This window comes from Protomyctophum parallelum, assembly GCF_964188405.1.
Source record: "Protomyctophum parallelum genome assembly, chromosome: 3".
Lineage (NCBI taxonomy): Eukaryota > Metazoa > Chordata > Actinopteri > Myctophiformes > Myctophidae > Protomyctophum > Protomyctophum parallelum.
The window spans coordinates 21,129,329-21,148,314 of NC_139698.1; the positions used below are offsets into that span (position 1 = coordinate 21,129,329).

Consider the following 18,986-nt stretch of genomic DNA (forward strand, 5'->3'; position numbering starts at 1 on the left):
ATGATCGTATTTTGTGCATAGCTGATGTATGAACTCTTAATTCTTTGCTTCCAATTTCCATTATAGATATAATCAGACTATCGCATTCCATTCCCGCTGCTTTCCAGATATTTTAATTCCCAGACTGTCACACACAAATCCGACATGGACTCATCATCTCATTATGGCATTAAACTGGCTGTGGCCAGTGGCACGAGGTTGGAGTACCCTCTAGTGGACAATACATGTGAGCTCTTGAAATCCCAGTAAATGCTGTATGCAACTATTACATTGGTTCTCAAAGTGGGTTCCGCCGTTCCGGGCACCCCCAGGGGTCCTTGGAGGGTTTCAAAGGGGGCCCCAGCAAAAGTAGCGAACATAGCATTGCAATCATTTTAAGCACTTTATCAATTTATGTGAGGGCTATTAAAAATAGCTGCTCTAAAAATATAAAATAATGGGAAAATGCAATATAAATGCTTTTTTTATACCACAAATCTTCTCTTCTGGGGATCCCTGGCACAGAATATTTTCAGATGGGGGTCCCCACCATCAAATAAATAATTTGTGGGTGCTTGGTATGAAAACGTTTGAGGATTACTGCATTATTACATTAATAGATCATAATCACCTCAGAGGGACTTTATTTCAACATAATTTATCCAAATGATTCAGTCTTAACATGAAGTTTCTCGACTGAAGTTTCTCGATCCAAACTCAAAACCAACCTAAAATAATCCTGTCCTGTCAAAATACAAGTGAACATAGTTTAACTCCTTGATAGTAGAATCCTCGGACCCCCTCCCCTCCATTTTCTGTAAATAGGCTATACCCTGGGATATGTTGTAGTATACACTTGTATCGTTATTGTATTCCATGTATTATGCATTACTGATGAATTGAGTACAATGGAAACAAATTCCTGGGACTTTTAGCTATCCTTTTAGTTTTAGCATAACCTTTGACTGTACTAACTGTACTGTTAATATTCATGTTAATAAAGTATTCAACCAATACAAATTCTTAGAATTAATGAATTTAAAAACCAAGCATTACAACAAAGTTATTAACACATGACAATATCTGTTACACGGAGCAGTTCAGATGCATTACGGGTCACATAATTATTGTACCATTATCTTTTAGGCAAAGAACTGAGGCATCCTGATATGTGTTTGTTCACATACATTGCGTCAGGCTAGAGTGTAAGTGAGCAGAAAATGATTTATTTTCATATTTTGTACTGTACAACATTGTAAATCTGGATTGAGCTGATGTCACAAGGTTTTACAAGTAAAAAAAACACAAAAAACAAAAACATGTATCTACAGCGGTTGAGGGAATCATTTTTAAGCTACATTCCGGAACTTGTGTTAATGAATAAAACATTTAAACAAATCTGTATGGTATATAGTAATACAATACTAGCACATTTGGTGTTGGGTAGGACACCTACTGGCTGACACTGTCGATACAGTTCGATAAAGTTATTTGAAGCAGACTGTGTACTAGACTGGACAGTGGACACTATAGATTCCACCTTTATTGTAATCCGTATACCGTTGCAATTACATCAGTCCGTCAGTAGAGGGAGAGAATGGACATAAAATATCCATTGTTAAATTGTATAGCTTCAAAAAAAAAAACATTTACCGATTTATATGGACAAAAATCTGTGTCCTGTTGGTAGCCTCTCACTCACACACATACATAAAAAAAAACACACACGCACACTACTATCTGAGGCCAAGCTTCTTCTTCTCTCTCTGTTTCTTGCGGACCACCTCAATGTTGCGATCTTTCCACATGCTCTTCCTCAGTTTGATGGGACGGCTCCCCACATATTTCCCTGGAAACACAGGAAAGACAGTCAGTCATATAGGCCCTCATTTATCAACCGTGCGTACGCCAAAATATGGGCGCACGCCGAAATTACCGACATTTTCGGCATTTAACATTTCCGGCAAAGCTTGAAATTGAACTTGAGTAGGACAAATAGTCACGTCTACTCTTCAGCTGGCGTACGCTGTTTTTCTGTTTTACACAAGCGGAGCAGCCTTGTCTGAACTGCTGAGAGGCTGTCACAGGCATCTAAACATATATGTATTCACTCCTAAAATGTTTATATAAAAGGTATGTATAATGTATATGGGCTACATGTAAAAAATAAATAAATAAAAATGTTAAGGAATACATGTGTCATATGAAATTAGTAGGAGATAAAATCGCGCAATTAAAAACAATGTTGCAAGAGATGCTTAAGCCATTTAAACAGTGTTTTGCATGAGCGCATACATGCGAGGATTTGGGCTGTCTGTGCTGAAATATTTCCATGACGGGACGTTGGAGAGTACCTATAGTGCAGCAGTGCTGCAGCTCAGCTGCGGAGAGTCCCAACGTGCAGGTATAGCCTACTGTAGCCTAATCTACAGCATGAAGGCCGATGTCTTTCTTACGGTATGTGCAATATAATAAACCCGACGCGTCGCTCAATGCCAAATGTACCGTGCCAGGCTCCCAGCGCAAGTGGGAACTGCATCGGAGATATATAGGTATATTAGCCAAGCAACCACCAGCCACATGAGGCTATACGGTTTTTGCTGCACATTCATATAATGACAGTTGACAGCCCGGCCGGCGGCCACTGCAGTGACTAACGTCTGCGAGGCAATCTAAATAGACTGTCGAACGTCGGAACGTGCATGGTCAGTTGGTCACGGACGGACCACTGTGATAGAGAGAGACAGACAAACAGACAGACAGGACAGGACAGGACAGGACAGGACAGGAGGAGCACCTCAAAACAGCAGCGTGTGTGTGCCTATTTGTTATTTAATTATGGTTCACAGGTTCAGGTTTTCGTTCACTAATATATCTTGTTGTATATTAAATTAAAAATACTTTAATGATTTAATATACAACTAACAACACACAGTGAAAAATTGCGATATGTGTGCGGGGGGTGAGGCGGGCAGCAAGGGAAACGAAGCGAGAGGAGAAACAGACAGCTTTATTTAATGTGTCATGTACGTGCGTGCGTGGACATGACAGCAAGGCAAGCGAGGTGAGAGGGAACAGACAGGGTAGGCCTACAACTTTATTTAATTCATGCAGGTGTTCGTTGTTTATTTATTTAACAACACACCAGTTAGTTGGGCTTGCAAGTTGCGTGTGCGTGCAGCTTGTGTGCGTCTGTGTGTGTGTGTGTGTGTGTGTATGAGAGAGGGGGGTGAGGCGGGCAGAAAGGCACGGTAACCATGGTTTCCAGATCGTATAGCAGTGGTTCAGGTCGCAAAAACGAGGGCGAGGCTTGATTTCTTAGGGCGTGCCAGATCAAATTCAGCCGTGACATTTATTAACGTGAGAACGAAATTAAGGAAGGATCAGCTGTTTGCGATCACTTTATAAATGCCGTGGAGACGTGGGTGTACTACGAAACCTGCACTCGAATTTGTGGCAGATTTTACACTCGATTGATAAATGAGGGCCATAGAGCGCTGAAGTCTACCCATTCTGAATTCCCATACCATATTTTTTTTGTTTTTCGCGTTAATTAAGAATTAATTGATAAAAAACAACTGATCCCGGCAGTTTCACTCATATGGATATGAAGAATCAACTGACACTAATGTTACTGCCGCCGACTGAGTTACATTTTCACTAGATACAGACTGTATCAAATATGCGTGACTGATTGTCCTAAACGATACAGGGACACCTACCTGACAATAACACAGCGAGTTTGTTTATTTTTGGACCACAATGCTTATATGAGACGATTTTAAGATGACCTAATGTTATTCTCCCTAGAGAAATTACTTTCGCAAACCATGGGATGAGAGATTGAGCTCATGGGCGATTCATATTTGACCAGGAGTATATCTATACTTTATGACTCAAGTACTGGAGCCGAGTAATAATAATAATGAAATTAAACAATAAGAAAGAATAATTTGATTTTGCCAGGGAAATTCAGCTTTCAGCTTAACCCAGTCGATTGCTGCCCAAGTAGTCAGACTTCAGCACAAAGCAGACACCTCAACACATTTCCCGGGCCGCGTTTCGAACCTGGGAACTTCCGCTAAATAACAATAATAATACATTTTATTTATAAGGCGCCTTTCAGGGCACTCGAGGTCTACCAGGTTCCACGCCCTCTCAATCCACTTAGGTACAAAAAAAGACTAGTAACAGAAAGCTTTGCCTTCAGCCATGCAGTAATGCATTTCTCACCGTTCATCTCTCTCATGGCTCTGACGTAGTCGTTGGGATCTTTAAAGCTCACAAAGCCGTAACCTTTAGTCTTCCCAGTGCGCTTGTCTCTCACCACCTGGTAGTAATAACACAATCAAAGCAAAATACAATCTCAGAGTCATGACTCAATCATTCGGTTGTCAGGCCTCATCCTAATCTACGATGTGTGAAAAGAGACTCCCTCCCTCCCCCCCCCCCCCCCCCCACACACACACGCCTAGACAATTAACACAGCATGTTAATGTTTAAGTATTATCAAACCCATGTTTTTGAGAATTCCTTGCGTAATTGTACTTGCTGTACCGTTTGCAACTTGATAATAAAGTATTCCGTCAATCAATCAGTAATATTCTATTTCTAGTAATACCCTTTGATATAAAAAAAAAACCCGAATAACCGAAAATAGTACCTTAGCTTTGAGGAATGAGGGATAGCGACTGAACGCTCTGGCGAGGATGTCATCGTTTACCTCATTACCCAGGTCACCACAGAATATACGGAAATCATCTGCACAGACACAAGTATAGACAAGAGAATTGTATTTTTAATTTCATGTATGTTAATATATCGCTATATAGTGTACACTTTACAGTATATCGTAGCTGCCAGGCAGAAACCTTGTATTCACGAAATAAGTGTTTGAAATAGCACATCTACAACGCGTTGTGAACTTGTAGAGCAGTTATTTTCACTACAAAATAATTATAATAAAAAAGGAACGGTTTTGGACATACAAGGTTTTCAACCAACAGCGACAATATGAATATACAGTATAAGAAAGTGCAGTTGGCACTGTGTAGGCAATTATGTATAATTATTATGTATACTGTATATATTGACACTGACAGTAGGAAAGTTGAGGGAGACAGTATAGGAAAGAGACGGTAGGAAAGCTTAGAGAGACGGTGTGAGGGGAAAACAGTAGGAGAGCTGAGAGGAAAACGGTGTAGGAAAGACAGACAGTAGGAAAGCTGAGAGGGAAGACCGTGTATGAGACGCGGATAGCAGGAAAGGTGAGGACACAGTGTGGGGGACAGGCAGACAGTAGGGAAATCTGAGAGTGAAACAGTATAAGATACATTAGGAAAGCTGAGACGGAGACAGTGCAGGAGAGACAGTTATATCAGGTGGGTGGGTATATTTTACCAGAGTCCCATTCCAGTAAACTCTGGTCCTCCCAGGCCGTTCCAGCTGCAGTACGAATGCACTTCTTTGCCTTCTCTTCCCTCTTCCCTTTCTTTTTCTCCTCTGCAGCGCCCTCTGTGGGCTGCTGGAGCAAAGGAAAGAATACGCACCAAGACCAGTCAGGTTTTCAGTGCTTTTTACATGGAAAACAGCAGCACATTGCAAGTCAGTCTAAAGCTTTGCTTATTTGTTCTTTGTTACAGTCAGATACTCTGCTGTATTTTCACACACACTATGCGTTTCTCTCGTGGGAGCTGGTCCTGAATGTGTGTGTGTATGTACTGTACCTCTGTGGGAGCTGGTCCAGCATCAGGCATACTGGGTCCTATAGGGGCGCTGTTGTCTTCAGCCTCTTTCTTCTCCAACAGACCTGCAGCCATGACTGCAGCCTGCTGCTCTGCTACTCGGGCTGCTAACTCCTCCTGGAAACACACACACAGAGTTAAAGACAGTGTTTTCGCTACACAATACAACGCTCAAAACCTTAAATATAATTAAAAAAAATCTCCATCACATCCTTTTTCATATGTGCACTGTGTTGTGCGTTTACCACAGAATAGATTGTGTGATGGAACTAAATGATAAATCATGATCTTCAAGGTCTCCTAGCCTTTCCAGGAATTTGAACCAGACTGTGATCCTGTACACAGATGTGTGTGTGTGTGTGCGTTACCATCCTAGCTTGTCTCTGAGCCCTGATGTCAGGTTTTTTGGGTCCAGCGACGGGGGCAGGGGGGGCAGAGTAGACGGTCGGCGCTGCCTGGAAGACTGAGGGGGCGGGTTTGACAGGGGCCTGCGGGGCGACTGGTCTAATGGGCTGAGGCGACACCATGGGAGCCATGTCGTTAACCTGCAACACAGTGAGAGACGAGCGAGTTATAGAGCGAGCAAGAGTCAAGAGCGTGAGATTTCACAGGAATGAGTGAGAGAAGGGCGAGTTACCGAATTAAACAGAGAAGTGTGAGTTACAGAGTGAAAAGGATGTGAGTTACAGAGAGAAAGAGAGGCGTTACAGAAAACGATCGTGATCATCACACAAGAGACATGCCCGTGGAGTGGACCTACGAGTGGGCCATGCATAAAACAGTCGATCAAATAAGAGGGAGAAATTGATTCAAGCAGATGAGTCGCGAAGCAAAATATGAAACTTCTGTATTTGCCATTGCTACCACATCTACCACCATCAAAACAGGACTGGAATGACTCCTGCACGTTGCACTTGACGTTGAGAATATTTTAACTTTTATGTGCTTCAAATACATCTGAAAAGAAAAGCGCAAAATGCTGTGCAACGGAGGAACGCAAGCCAGGAGGCCCTCTGTACCACATAGGCAAACAATGGCTTTGCTGGCGACAAGTCTCTAGAAATGTGTGTGCGCGAGCAGGAGAGAAAGTAATAGAGAACGAGTAATCAGAGAGTCAGTTACCAAGTAGGAGACAGTAATAGAGAAGGAATAATCAGAGAACCAGTTACCAAGTAGGAGACAGTAATAGAGAACGAGTAATCAGAGAGTCCGTTACCGAGCAGGAGTAATCAGAGGGAGTGAACGGAGGGTTTCCACTGACCCGGGGCGCTGCGTTCATGTGTGGATGCTGGGCCTGAGGCATAGCCTGAGGAGCTGCCTGGGGAGGGACATGGATATGCCCATGACCAGGACCAGGACCATGGACCTGCTGCATGTGAGGGTGCATCATCATAGGAGGGGGCGGGGGAGGACGAGGGAGAGGGGGGGCCATCATTCCCGGATGGGTAGGCCCGCGCATCATTGGCATCCTCGGACCACCTGCAGACACACACACAGAACAGATGCATGAATCACACAAATGTGAATGAGAATGTTTCTTTGAGAAGCAAAACCATTTCCCTGCACACTGAACAAAGCCTTATGTGTTGAATATTGTCCTTATCATCCATGAGTGCTTTTAGTCAGCAAAAGACCTTTCTAATTAACTCGTTTCACACTTATTTCCTTCCATTAAATTACTTGCAGACTGTAAAACAAAACAAACAATTTCAGTGATTTCCATGAAGATCTATTATTTCTCAGATCCTATACCATTCATATTTATTTAGTTTCAGAGCTGACCCACACATACAATGGTAAAAGGTGCATTTATATAGCGCCTTTATCCAAAGATTGTGCATTACATTCACCCATTCACACACCAATGGCAGATGAAACCATGCAAGGCATCAAACTGCACATAGGGAGTCATTAGGAGTTCAGAGTTTTTCTCAAGGACACTTCAACACTAACTCTGAGGCCTCATTCACATGAGGTATCGGGGGGGGGGGGGGGGGGGGGGGGGGAACACCACCAGCAATCAGCAATCAAAAACAAATGTTTGGTCAAACCATGTGACTCTCATTAGAAAAGCATTGTGGTGGCCTAAAAAAAAAACAACGACCAAACATTTGCTTGATTAGTGTTTGCTACGCGTGAATGAGGCCTGAGGGAGCCCGGAATCGAACTGGGAACTGCACGGTTCCCATCCGGCTGCTCGTCCGGCCACTCTACCCCTGAGCCACTGCCACCCCCACATCACTAGTTTTTTTTATTTTGAGATAAACCATAGGAAGTTCCCAGAGACAGTCAGTGGATTGTTAGGTCTTACCGGGTCTCTGCAGGATGTGAGGGACAAAAGCGGGCCTCATCATGGGCGGAGGGAGGCGAAGAGGGGGGACTGTTGGAGGGACAGACAGACGGACACAGTCTCATGCTTAATTTATGACCTTTGGATTTTCCATTTTCTCCAGATTAACCGTGCTTTACAGTACAGTGTGGTTTTGCTCGTCTTCATTTAATTTAATCCTCACCCATGAAAACTAAAACAAGAGTGCACTGGTGAAAACAAAAAGGTCAATAACAGTTTCTTATAGTTTTAGTTGATGATAATGACCACACTGATATTTTGTTTAGGAACCCATTATCAAGACTTCTGGCAATAGGCTCTTAAATTTAAAATGCATCACCATCACAATATAAGTGTTCTTTAGTTCATTTTTCACTTCTGTTCTGTATTGCAGCTTTAATGAGTTAACCAATCATCGTTATGAGCTTCTTGGTGTGGATTAATCTAAGACATTTTGTGTGTGTGTGTGTGTGTTACTGTCACCTGGTCCAACAAATGCAGGAGGTGGAGGCCCAACAAATGTAGCTGCTCTAGCATCCAATGTCTGCTGGACCTAAAAAAAAAGAAAAGAGAGAGAGCAGCCTGGTTTTAACAGTCCTGTCCAGGATGGTTTTGAACATATCAATTAGATGATATAATCCCATTACAGTACATGGACTGTGGTAGATTCTTCTAGTGATTTTTACTAGTCGACTAGTTGTTTTACTAATTACTACCCATTATGTAAGAGTTTTAAAAACTGTCTACATTGTTGACTATAATCTAGCATTCTAGCTGATCTTGAGGCCTACAAAAACGGGGGGGAAAAACAAACAAAACACTTGTATTTTTATCAACTGGTACCAGCAAGGTCAACTAGTGGATTTACTAGTCGACTAGTTGCTTAAAGCCCTAGACTGTGGGGATACCAACATTTCTGTAGGTGTTTGTTCCTATAATGGCTCGGATCACTGGTACAGTGGGTATCGGTGGGACAGCCAGAGGCACCGGCACTGCATCCAGTCCACCAGGACCACCTGCTGATGGTGCTACTGGACCACCAAGAACCTCCTGCTCAAAGCTACACCACAGAGAGAGAGAGAGAGAGAGAGAGAGAGAGAGAGAGAGAGAGAGAGAGAGAGAGAGAGAGAGAGAGAGAGAGAGAGAGAGACGTTAGACAAATATAAACATTATTGCCCGTGTAGCAGAAGTTAACGATCATCACATGATATGGTGGACCCGTGCATACAATCACGGATCCAGCATTTTTAAGTGAATGCTTCCGTGTGAAGTGAGGGGGCGATCTTCTAATCGTACATCATCATTACATCATCTCATTCCGGACAATCAGAATTTGCGTCCTCCTCACCTTCATCTTCAATGTTTGTGTTACGCGACGTTTGTGTTTACACAAACACTACAAATCGTCCAGTCATCGTCAATGGCATTTAATGTTTGTGCAGGACAACGTTTGTGTTTACCCTTTTCATAAAAATCCACCGTAGAGATGTTATGAGCTACTTTCTGTCAAGACAAGACATCCTCTGCATGTGATTATTTTTCTAAGTGTTGCAGTTTGGAAGCACTCGTTTTTGTTAACGGGTCGCGCTGCTGCCTGCTGCATTATGTGCAAATTTGAAACAGGTGGTACGCAGGGCTGTTCAGTGACATACGAGTGCTTCCAAACTCCAGCACTTAGAAAAAGAATCACCTGCACAGAATTTCTTGACAGAAAGTAGCTCAGGGCTTAAAGCAAAAAAGAAATCCCAAGACTGAAAAAGATTTTTTTGCAAATCTGCACTGATCTCATTAAATTACCCCTGTGAAATCCTCAGGACTGAAATCCGTCCCCAGGACTATGAACTTTAAGCCCTGAATACACCAAAAGCTGGTTATAGAATGAAGGGGCTAGCGCCTCCTCAAAAAGGACACAGTGTGACACAGATTTATACAAAAACGGAACAACTCTTGAAGCTGAGTTTTTATTTCATGTCTTGTACTTACAGAGCCATCTCAGCCTCCATCTCCTTCAGACGCTCTTCTCCTATCCCAGACTTCACCGCCATGCTGAAAACACAGACGACCAGTATCACTCAGTCAATCAATACGTCTGCAAATGTCTTGATCCATTAATTCATCAAGCAAATCAATCATATTTACAGGAATAAAGGAGGTGACAGTCCATTAAAAACACAACCACACAAGAGAGGGAGAGGGTTTTAAACTTGTGTTAGTGGTAGACAGAGATCATTGATAGAAGTTTAACACTTACATTTGTCAAAAGTGTTACCCTATCCTCAACTCATGCAAAGACCATATGCTAATGCTATTAAAAGACACTCAAATGCAGAAACTAAACATTCACAGATAGATCAATTCCATAGAGTCGTAACCACATGGACCCTGGTCATAATGGTCAACATTTGGCTAAAATAGTTGAACATTCACCTACGACAACGCACGTCGAAAGCTTGAAGTTAGGCTATGTTCACCATAGATATTTGGTGTTTACTGTTTAGAGGGGGAAATTACTATGTGGTCAACAAAGGGTCGTTTGGAGGATAAGACGAAAGTTAACCGCTCACACAAGCCCCATTTAAAATATTTAAAAATGACATGTCCAAAATAGTGTGTTTAACCAACGCTGGACCCTGTTGTAAACAAGTGTAATGCTTAATTGGGTCGTCCACTCACAGTTGACAGTCTTTGTATTGAGTTTGTGCTTAAAATGTACTGTAAATTCTACAAACTGTTAATAAAGATTTCAATCAATCAATCAAACGCTCATGTCCTGTGATGGCCTAAAACATGAGTAGCTTTCTTCTGGCCGTTAGCTTTACTAGCTAGTTATTCACTTATTTGCAGTAAATTGCAAACTTGTTTGATATTTCTGTCACAACAGATTGCATTGCATCGAGTGCGGGTGAGCCATTAATGCAAGCGACGAAGAAATGGATAATAAAAAGTAAATCTTACTTTAAAGTGCGATACTTTCACCAGCCTTTGAATCTGCCTGGACGTTTGCTCAATGTTGCTATTAATTCTCGTAGTTTACTTCCGGCGCATGTCGCATAATTCTGGCGTCATATCCACCGCATCGCTGGCTGCCTCCCTCCCTCCACGCGCGCGCGCACTCGCACACACACACACACACACACACACACACACACACACACACACACACACACACACACACACACACACACACACACCACACACACACACACACACACACACACACACACACACACACACGCACACACACCCACACACACACACACACACACACACGCGCGCGCGCGCACACACACACACACACACACACACACACACACACACACACACACAAAAACAAGCACACATGAAAATAGCTGATCTACAAGCTCACAGCGCCACATTGTGAGGTTGTACATCCGTTATTTAAAAACACATTGAGAATCAATCAAAATATTTTGAATATTTTTAAAACATTTTATTAAACAATGCACAAAATATGTTCAGATGGATGTCTGTGGACAATTATATATTAATCTGGGGTTCCTTGATGTGAAGAAATGTGGAAGCAAGCCCAAATAAGCAACTACTATACACAAAAAAACATCAACCAGCCACTACCAATAATTTATTTGCAAGTGACCTTACAGAAAAAACAAGTCAAAGGTTGCTTATAATAAGCAGACATGGCAACACGGCCTGAAGGAAGCAAAACACACACACAAGGAGGAGCCCCCAGTAGGTAGTACCTTGGTCTATGGGAAATACCCTCGCTGGAACCTCTAACCTGCTCCTGACTTCATCCACTCATCAGACGTTTACAAGAACAAAGATTGATACTGAAAGTAAACTTCAGCAGGGAACTTTGAACTTTCTAGAAGAGCGAGTATTACCAGTTCTGACTTCCTGGTCTCGATCTGTCTTAAGCAATCTGCTCACATTGTTTTGGCTTCACACGGATAGAGTCAGACAATGGCTTCTCAGTCGTCATTCTCAGAAGATGATTTCTCCTGTTCTGTGTGCTGTGACATCTTCAAGGATCCTGTAGTCTTGTCATGTAGCCACAGCTTCTGTAAAGCCTGCCTGCAGAAATGGTGGACAAAAACACCAGTAAAGATCTGTCCACTCTGTCAGGTAATATCTTCTCTGCCTGCGCATCAAAATCTAGTTCTGAAGAACTTGTGTGAGGCCTTCTCACAGCAGATGAGTCAGAGAGCTTTAGCAGGGTATGAAGTTCTCTGCAGTCTGCACACTGAGAAACTCAAACTCTTCTGTATGGACGACCAACAGCCAGTGTGTGTTGTGTGCTGCGATTCTAAAAAACACGCCAACCACAGATTCAGTCCCATCGATGAAGCTGCACTGGATTACAGAAAGGTGATTCAGAAATCACTGACGCCCTTACAGCAGAAACTGAAAGCCTTTAGAAAAGTCAAAGGTAACTATGGTCAAATGGCAGAACACATTAAGGCCCAGGCCCGGCAAACGGAGCTGAAGATTAAGGAACAGTTTGACAAGTTTCACCACTTACTAAAAGAGGAAGAGCAAGCGAGGATCGATGCTCTGAGGGAGGAAGAGAAGATTAAAAGTCTGATGATCACAGTTGAGATTAAGAATCTGAGCAGAAACATAGAAACTCTTTCACACTCAATCAGAGTCATAGAGGAAAAGCTGAGATCTGAACACATCACATTCCTGCAGAACTACAAGAACACGATGGAAAGAGTCCAGCGGGAACAGGTACTGCGGGACCCACAGCCGTTCTCAGAAGCACTGATAAATGTCACAAAACACCTGGGAAACCTGAGCTACAAGATCTGGCACAAGATGAAGACTATTGTCTCCTACAATCCTGTGATTCTGGACCCCAACACTGCCCACCCACAACTCCTCCTGTCTGACGATCTGACCAGTGTGAGATGTGGAAAGAGACAGCAGCTCCCTGACAACCCAGAGAGATTTGACTACTTGAACATCGTTCTGGCTTCCGAGGGCTTCAACTCAGGAACCCACAGCTGGGAAGTGGAGGTCGGAGGGGCCACAGACTGGGAGGTGGGTGTGATTGCAGAGTCTTATCCAAAGAAGGGGGAATTTTGCGGTTTTGTCTGGAAAATACGGTGCAGTAATGGAAAATATGAAGCAGTCTCTGGGTCATACACCATTCTCCCTTTGAAGCAGAACCTTCGAAGGATCAGAATCATCAGAGTTCAGCTGGACTGGAACAGAAGGATAGTATCATTCCTTGATCCTGAATCCAACACACTCCTACACATCGACCGCCTAGACACCACCGTTCCACATGTATGGAAAGAGAAACTCTTTCCATACATTGCAGTAGTCGATACCGAAAGTTGTGTCCCTTTCAAGCTGTTACCAGTGAAATTATCTGTAGCATCGGAATAAGAAACATGTACTTTACATGATTATTTGGTACCGCAAAAAAGACAAAGACAGCAATGAAACTATGCTAGAAAGCTTTATTAGAAGAGAAAGTATGTTCTGATCCAAAATGGATCTTCTTCAGGTTAGTTCAAAACATGTTTCTTCAAATAACGATGTCTTTACCATACAGTTTTGTGTGTGAGCTCTACCGAGCTCCAACTGTATAAAGTATCTGTTGTATTGTTTAAGTAAGATTAATTAATTTAGTCTGTGCTCTATGTAAATCTAAAGAATTGTGTGAACAATGATATTTTACAGACAAGCATAACACCCTTGTATTTGATTGAGAAGAAAAAAAAAGATTGAATGACATTGAAATAAATAAATTGTGATGCAACATGTAATTGTTTTGTTTTTCAGAGAGTATCACAGAATGCAATTCACGTCGGTCATGTTATTAGAGATTAACTAATACGTTTTAGTTTAATTCAGGGATGAAATAGATGCACTTGTTCATTTTAAACCTTTTATATTATGAATCAGTTGATCAGTTTTGTGATTAAAATAATAAAACCATTATCTGGCAGTGGCAGAAACTTCCCTCTCAAATCCTTAAATCTAATCCATAATTCCGCAGCATGCAGTTATAATCAAATTGTTAAACCATTTATTTCCCAGTCTACCACTGGCATGGCCGTCAAATATGTAGGCCTGCTGTAACTGGTTAACTGACATAATAATGATACCAGAGTATGACCCCTTGTACTGCATGCTTCACTTTACCACATAGCCTAATAGAAAATCCAGGCTTTTCAGAATGGCCCTATGCCATGGGTGGTCACCTCAGCTGCAGCCCTGCACCACTGCCACGTGACTTGGACCCCGGGTGCTGCTCTGAAAATGTCTTTGTCGTCCTTGTGCACCCCAGCCCACTATAGCCATCATCTGGAAAAACATGTCTATATACATCCCATATCATTTCTGCACACCCACGGTGCATAAAAGCTGCGCCCCTAAAGAAGAACCCCCAGATGCCCCCCTCCATCCAGCTCCCATTGTCTCTCCACAAAAGGCTGCTTCTCTACCCTCCAATAGAGCGTCGCAATCCCTCCCCAATTCAGAACGAGTGGCCCAGGAAATGAATCGCAATGCATTTTGACCATAGGCATTTCTTAAATTATTTATTTAAAGACCTTTTAAGCGTCGTACGAAGCCAACTCTTGTCGTGACAAATCATGACAACACACAATATTTTGGACCAAACAAATAATTACAAAGAAGAAAAACAACAAAAAAAGTGTTGTAACCTGCCGTTTCTTTCTACTTTCTAATTCTTTGTTTGGTCCAAAATATTGTGTGTGTTGTCATGATTTGTCACGACAAGAGTTGGCTTCGTACGACGTTTAAAGGTCTTTAAATAAATAATTTAAGAAATGCCTATGGTCAAAATGCATTGCGATTCATTTCCTGGGCCACTCGTTGTTCTGAAAGGGGGAGGGACTCGCAGTCCCGCCCCCTCGAGAGACCCGGAAAAGAAATCCCTGTTCCTCATAGACTTTTCAGAAAGTATTTATTTAAAGATGTTTATGCCGCGGACAAAGCCAACTCTTGTCGTGACAAATCATGACAATAAACACAATGTTTTGAGCCAAACAAAGAATTAGAAAGTAGAATAAAACGGCAGGTTACAACACTTTTTTTGTTGTTTTTCTTCTTTGTAATAATTTTGTTTGGTTCAAAATATTGTGTTTGTTGTCATGATTTGTCACGACTCGGGTTGGCTTCGTACGACGCTTAAAAGGTCTTTAAATAAATACTTTTTGAAATGTCTATGGGAAAAATGCATTGGGATTAATTTCCTGGGCCTGGCGTCGTCATGAAAGGGGGCGGGACTGTGACACTCTACATACAGTAGGATGCATCATTACAGCAGTGGTTCTGAACATTACAATCAACACAAAATGTATACAATTGGAAGTCAGAATCTCCAATAAATCAATTTCTATGTACCAAGATCACTTGATGCAGATGCAGGAATACACACAATTAAATTAGTCTAGGGTGGACAGGTGGTTATGTTCCATTTGATATTATTCTATCACAGCAGCTCAAGAATCTTGCTGCCATGTTTGCACATTGTTGTGCTTCGCCCAGCAGATATAAGTTTTTTGTCATTGCATGTATATGTTTTCAAAATATCTGTGGGGAAGTCTCTGACTCTGATGTCTTAATTGCTACAGTTGACAGATGGTTATAGGAAATGTAGCTCAGTTTCCACTTTATTTTGTGTGCAGGTCTGCCTATATGACGACCTTTCTCTGTCACAAGAGTGACAAGACTGTGCTCACTTAGTCTGTACAAGATTTTGCTTTGTTTTGGGTCGGTTACAGTGCTCAGGTATTCTGCCATAGTGTATTCTTTGTTTAGGAGATAGCATTAATTCTAGTTTACTCTGCTTTTGTGTTGCTTCTTTTGCTGTTTTATAATTTGAGGGGGGCATCTCTCTAGAGTTTTGCTGCTGTGCGTGAGTTATAGATCAGTCAGTTTCTTTTACGTGGTCGTATAATTTTTTGATCTCTTTCTTATTTTGATTCTTGATATTGTCCACTCCTAATTCTGCCCTGCATGCATTATTTGGCGTGTTTCACAAGTAGCCAGGTCTATGAAAACCAGCACAAATGAAAATAGCTGATCTACAAGCTCACAGCGACACATTGTGAGGTTGTACATCCGTTATTTAAAAACACATTGAGAATAAATCAAAATATTGTGAATATTTTTAAAACATTTTAATAAACAATGCACAAAATATGTTCAGATGGATGTCTGTGGACAATTACATATTAATCTGGGGTTCAACTACTATCAGCCACTACCAATAAACAAGTCAAAGATTGCTTATAATAAGCAGACATGGCAACGGCCTGAAGGAAGCAAAGCACACACACAAGGAGGAGGAGTATGTGGATAAAAGAAGGCTGTAAGATTGGCTTTTGGATCATAGTTTTAGATACTCAGACTGCCTTCACACAGCTACAAGAGGGAAATACCCTCGCTGGAACCTCTAACCTGCTCCTGACTTCATCCACTCATCAGACGTTTACAAGAACAAAGATTGATACTGAAAGTAAACTTCAGCAGGGAACTTTCTAGAAGAGCGAGTATTACCAGTTCTGACTTCCTGGTCTCGATCTGTCTTAAGCAATCTGCTCACATTGTTTTGGCTTCACACGGATAGAGACAATGGCTTCTCAGTCGTCATTCTCAGAAGATGATTTCTCCTGTTCTGTGTGCTGTGACATCTTCAAGGATCCTGTAGTCTTGTCATGTAGCCACAGCTTCTGTAAAGCCTGCCTGCAGAAATGGTGGACAAAAACACCAGTAAAGATCTGTCCACTCTGTAAGGAAATATCTTCTCTGCCTGCGCATCAAAATCTAGTTCTGAAGAACTTGTGTGATGCCTTCTCACAGCAGATGAGTCAGAGAGCTTTAGCAGGGTATGAAGTTCTCTGCAGTCTGCACACTGAGAAACTCAAGTTCTTCTGTATGGACGACCAACAGCCAGTGTGTGTTGTGTGCCGCGATTCTAAAAAACACGCCAACCACAGATTCAGTCCAATCGATGAAGCTGCACTGGATTACAGAAAGGTGATTCAGAAATCACTGACGCCCTTACAGCAGAAACTGAAAGCCTTTAGAAAAGTCAAAGGTAACTATGGTCAAATGGCAGAACACATTAAGGCCCAGGCCCGGCAAACGGAGCTGAAGATTAAGGAACAGTTTGACAAGTTTCGCCACTTACTAAAAGAGGAAGAGCAAGCGAGGATCGATGCTCTGAGGGAGGAAGAGAAGATTAAAAGTCTGATGATCACAGTTGAGATTGAGAATCTGAGCAGAAACATAGAAACTCTTTCACACTCAATCAGAGTCATAGAGGAGCAGCTGAAAGCTGAACACATCACATTCCTGCAGAACTACAAGAACACGATGGAAAGAGCCCGGCAGGAACTGGTACTGCGGGATCCACAGCTGTTCTCAGAAGCACTGATAAATGTCACAAAACACCTGGGCAACCTGAGCTACAACATCTGGGACAAGATGAAGACTATTGTCTCCTACAATCCTGTGATTCTGGACCCCAACACTGCCCACCCACAACTCATCCTGTCTGACGATCTGACCAGTGTGAGATGTGGAAAGAGACAGCAGCTCCCTGACAACCCAGAGAGATTTGAATACTTGAACATCGTTCTGGCTTCCGAGGGCTTCAACTCAGGAACCCACAGCTGGGATGTGGAGGTCGGAGGGGCCACAAGCTGGGAGGTGGGTGCGATTGCAGAGTCTTATCCAAAGAAGGGGGAATTTGGTCAGGGTTTTGTCTGGAAAATACAGTGCAGTAAAGGTAAATATGAAGCAGTCTCTGCCGGGTCATACACCATTCTCCCTTTGAAGCAGAACCTTCGAAGGATCAGAGTTCAGCTGGACTGGAACAGAAGGATAGTATCATTCCTTGATCTTGAATCCAACACACTCCTACACACCGACCGCATAGACACCTCCTATCCACATGTATGGAAAGAGAAACTCTTTCCATACATTGCAGTATTAGATACCGAAAGTGGTGTCCCTTTCAAGCTGTTACCAGTGAAATAGCATCGGCATAAGAAACATGTACTTTACATGATTATTTGGTACCGCACAAAAGACAAAGACAGCAATGAAATAAAGTGCCAATCGGCACAGGTCTCCACCAGGGCAGGTCAGGTTGTGGCCTCATGGTGGCGCTATAACAGGCTGTTGAGGAAGATTTGGGCCGGAGGTTCGTGTTGGAGGGATGCAGGTACAATGTTTTTCCATGTGTGCATACATAAGTTGTATACAGATCGATGCAGTTATAGCTAAAAACAGGAATTGGCCTGTTATAGCGCCACCGTGAGGCTGATTTTGAGGAAAAATTTGTGGCATGTCGTCCTCGGCCTAGTGAAAATGTGCGTGTATAATTTAACGGAAATTGCACACTGTGTTTGTGTTTTGTGGCCTTTTTTCGAAATGGACGAATCGTGTGAGCTTTGGAAGCCAATCTTAGCCAATCAGGATGGAAGATGGGAAATGGTGCCGCTCCGTGTTGATCACATGACTATGGAGATCATGTGTACCGATTTGCGTGAAATTTGGATAAAATGTAAAGGAGTAATAATAGAAAATGTGTTTTACATATGTCGGCTTCCTGGTGGCGCTATAAAGAGCAGATGTGAAAAATTCCAGGCAAAGGTTTTTCCTTGGCCTCTAGGGAGTTGGCATACAAAGTTATCCACAGATCCTTGCAGTTAGAGTTAAAAACACTTTTGGGGCAGTTATAGCGCCACCTTGAGGCTGAGTTGAAATTGTTCATGTGGCATTTCGTCCTCGGCCTAGTGGGAATGTGGGTGCACAATTTCACGGAAATCACGCGATGTGTTCATGATTTGCAGCATTTTGTTTGAAACTGAGCACTCCTGTGATTTTTGGAAGCCAATCTTAACCAATCAGGATGGAGTCTGAGAAATCTGAAAGACCGGTTTTGTTGAATGGCTCTAGAG

The 18,986-nt window shown here is 42.4% G+C and overlaps 2 protein-coding genes across 4 annotated transcripts; one reads left to right on the forward strand and one right to left on the reverse strand.

Annotated features, from left to right (window-relative positions):
* Nucleotides 1–1,183: 1,183 nt before the first annotated feature.
* Nucleotides 1,184–11,080, reverse strand: rbm42 (RNA binding motif protein 42). Of its 3 annotated transcripts, none has more exons than XM_083760402.1 (12): nt 11,008–11,080; nt 10,036–10,098; nt 8,965–9,112; nt 8,536–8,605; nt 8,035–8,103; nt 6,985–7,202; nt 6,092–6,268; nt 5,706–5,840; nt 5,380–5,503; nt 4,643–4,740; nt 4,213–4,309; nt 1,184–1,828 (listed from the first exon to the last, which is right to left on the reverse strand). In XM_083760402.1, exons 2-12 carry the CDS (start codon nt 10,095–10,097, stop codon nt 1,716–1,718), a joined length of 1,311 nt encoding a protein of 436 aa, XP_083616528.1. In that variant the 5' UTR covers nt 10,098; nt 11,008–11,080; the 3' UTR covers nt 1,184–1,715. The 3 variants fall into 3 exon arrangements, with proteins under 3 accessions (XP_083616528.1, XP_083616527.1, XP_083616526.1); XM_083760401.1 differs by having other exon boundaries at nt 5,380–5,500; nt 6,940–7,202; XM_083760400.1 differs by having other exon boundaries at nt 6,940–7,202.
* A 917-nt stretch (nt 11,081–11,997) lies between these two features.
* LOC310856593 (E3 ubiquitin-protein ligase TRIM39-like) lies at nt 11,998–17,921 on the forward strand (the record flags this gene model as incomplete). The annotated part of the gene is made up of 3 exons (XM_083762064.1): nt 11,998–13,426; nt 16,847–17,773; nt 17,860–17,921. The coding sequence occupies 3 exons, from the start codon at nt 11,998–12,000 to the stop codon at nt 17,919–17,921; spliced, it is 2,418 nt and encodes an 805-aa protein (XP_083618190.1).
* Nucleotides 17,922–18,986: the final 1,065 nt, after the last annotated feature.